This window comes from Protomyctophum parallelum (assembly GCF_964188405.1).
Source record: "Protomyctophum parallelum genome assembly, chromosome: 13".
Taxonomy (NCBI): Eukaryota; Metazoa; Chordata; class Actinopteri; order Myctophiformes; family Myctophidae; genus Protomyctophum; species Protomyctophum parallelum.
In genome coordinates, this window is record NC_139708.1 from 25,664,048 (window position 1) to 25,666,953 (window position 2,906).

General features: G+C 43.6%; 1 protein-coding gene across 1 annotated transcript in view; it reads left to right on the forward strand.

Annotated features, from left to right (window-relative positions):
• Positions 1-2,174: 2,174 nt before the first annotated feature.
• Positions 2,175-2,906, forward strand: part of LOC310868574 (BAR/IMD domain-containing adapter protein 2-like 1) — a 48,040-nt gene continuing 47,308 nt past the window's right edge. The window contains exon 1 of the mRNA XM_083779029.1: positions 2,175-2,512. Within this exon, the coding sequence (XP_083635155.1) occupies positions 2,462-2,512 (51 nt within the window). The 5' untranslated portion in view covers positions 2,175-2,461. The remainder of the gene's footprint in view (positions 2,513-2,906) is intronic.

The following is a 2,906-nucleotide window of genomic DNA, read 5'->3' on the forward strand; positions in this document are numbered from 1 at the left end:
AAGCTTTGAGTGACATCTAGTGGTGAGAGAAGGAATCTTCTCATTAAGTCACACACGTACAAGTTCTCCATGATCTACAAAATTAATGTAGTCTCTGTGACACCTCTAGGGGGCGCAATCTGCATTCAAATATGTTCCTAGAAGCTTTGGCCCCCAAAAAATGAAATGACTAACCAATCAGGAAGTAGACAGGCAAATCGACCAATGACAAAGCTTCTATGAACATTTTGAATGCAGATTGTGTCCCCTAGATGTGTCACAGAGACTACATTTTGTTGGGAGCGTTTTACCCATTGCTGGCTGTACACAAAAAAGTCATAATTTTGACATATTGCTTATAGCAGCTTTAAATTACTAAATAAGTAGCCTACAGTAGTTCCCAAAGTGTGGTCCGGGTAGCCTGGTTAATAAACCAGACCGAATCAGCCGTTGGCAAAAAAAAATTGCCTACCGGCGGATTTCGGTCTGGAGAGGCTCAATTGTACGCCCATTTTCTACACACGAAAACGTGTGCGCCCAATAGGGACACGGTATGCAATATGGGCGGGCTTTAGTACAGTGACGTTCAATGCTTGAGACCTTTGACTGACAGTAGCTCTGACCAATTGCGTCAAAGAGAAAATGTTTCCCTGGAAATGAAATCCAAGCTGAGCCTCCCCAGACTAATATCCCGCGGATCCGTGCGATATTAGTCTGGTTTATTAACCAGGCTAGGGTCCGGGGACCCCCAGGGGTACCTGAGGGAGTTCCAGGGGGTCCCCATACTAAAGTTAGGAAGTTAGTTAGGAACCAAATGGACCCTTATGGGTCTGTAACTCTCAGAGTTAAAATAACATTGATTTTACAATATAAATTGGGGGTTCCAGAGATAGAAATGACATTAAATGGGGGTCCGTAGCCTAATGCATGTCAAACTGGCGGTCCTTGAAATTAAACGGGTTGAGAATCACTGCTAGAGCCGTAAAAATCTTCTCTCATGGGGGTCCCTGGCATATCTCTTCAAATGGGGGTCCGTGGGCTAATTAGTGTCAATTTAGGGGTCCTTGACATGAAAATGTTTGGGAACCAGTAGCCTACACTGCTACACACCTTGTTGGTGTGATTTCACCTGAATCCTATAGCATCCCCTTTCTGGCCTGGGGGAAACTAGCAGATCTACAAGCTCATCTGTCTGTCAGCTAAATGGTCCTTGGGCTGAAAAGACAATAATCATCATAATTATTTGAACCGGGCTCTTGTAAAAACATAATAATAAAATAAAATGGAGTAAAAGTAATCCCATTGGATTTGAATTTAAATGTTTGCATTGAAGTGTATATAGAGAGTATGCACATGCATGATTTTCCCATCAGGACACGCCCCCCTCATCTAGACTGAGTGGCAGTTTGGCAGCGAGCAGTGCAGTGGCAGCGTGGGAGTTTGGAAGCGCTCGTTGGAAATCAGTCAACCGTCCTGCCGTACCACCTGTTTCTAAATGTCACATACAAGGAGGCAGCAAAATGTTGTGTTATTGAAAACAAGCACTTCCAAACTCTGACACAGAAAAATAATCAATGCAGGGAATTTCTTGACAGAAAGTAGCTCATAGCGTTTCTATGGTGGTTTTTGTACAGCTGCAATGTTGGTGAGTTTAACATTGTTTAATGCAATCAGACAGGAATTTTCTGTTTGGTTGAATGGGCTGTCAAGGCCAGAAAGTATTTTTTTGCCACTCAGTGGGCGTTCGCCGCGTTCCCGCATAACTTTCAGGTACGATGATGTCACACGCATACCCTCTATTGGTACGTCTTTAAATGTTCTGATGAATTGAACATGGAGGACCCTGATGCAAACAAGTCTTGGTGTTTGTTCTGCTTTTATCCTCGTAGCAGTTTTAAATCAATCAATCAATCAGCCATTCTTGGTGTATTATTTGTTTGCACCACTCTCGTTTTGCCGCCAGGGGGCGCCATAAACCTGCATTTTGGGTGTCAGTGCACTTGTGTGTGTTGTGTCGGTCGGTGGCGTGCACCTTTGTGACGTCAGACGCTCACTCTCTCTCTCACTACCTCCAAAGTAAACCTGCTCAGTTGAACTAAACTCTGTAACGAAGGAGGAACACACGAGTCTGACAGCTCAGCTCTAAGCCTTTTATCACACACACACACACACACACACACACACACACACACACACACACACACACACACACACACACACACACCTGTTACATGCGGACGGTGTCGGTTACTTTGCTCCATTGTGTGTCTGTCGGTTAGAGCAGAACCATTAACAAACATGTCAGTGAGTTAACGGTTAGTTCTTGGCTGTGTTTTTATTTTTCCTTCTATCCCAGCCGGCTGGGTGGACCGCGTGGTGGACATAAATTAGTTTGGTTGTTTTCGTTGTCGTCATTATTGGACTTTAAAACTAAAACAAAGGGACTATATTTTATTGTTGTTTCGTTTGAAACATGAACATCATGTCGAGGGAGTCGGACGAGGTGAGCAAGCTCACGGAGAGCACCTACAAGGTGAGCTATACAGGGGTGTGTGTGTGTGTGTGTGTGTGTGTGTGTGTGTGTGTGTGTGTGTGTGTTTAAGCTCACCACGCCACTATACTGACTTAATGTTTTGCTGGTCAAAAAAGTGTGCATATCTACAAGCTACAGCAACGCCTGGCATTGTGACGTGTGGGTAGCTTGTAGATCTGTTCTTTATATGGTTCATAGCTTCAACACAGTTCTCCTTCTAAAACTACAGAGCAGATCGATGGCCTCATATTCATAACATGTAGTTTACATTATCTACACTGTATTGTTCTCTACATTCAGTTTCTCTAAATTTCAATTCAAAAGGGGCTTTTTTAGCATGAGGAAAAATTGTTTACATCTCTCTCTCTCTCTCTCTCTCTCTCTCTCTCTCTCT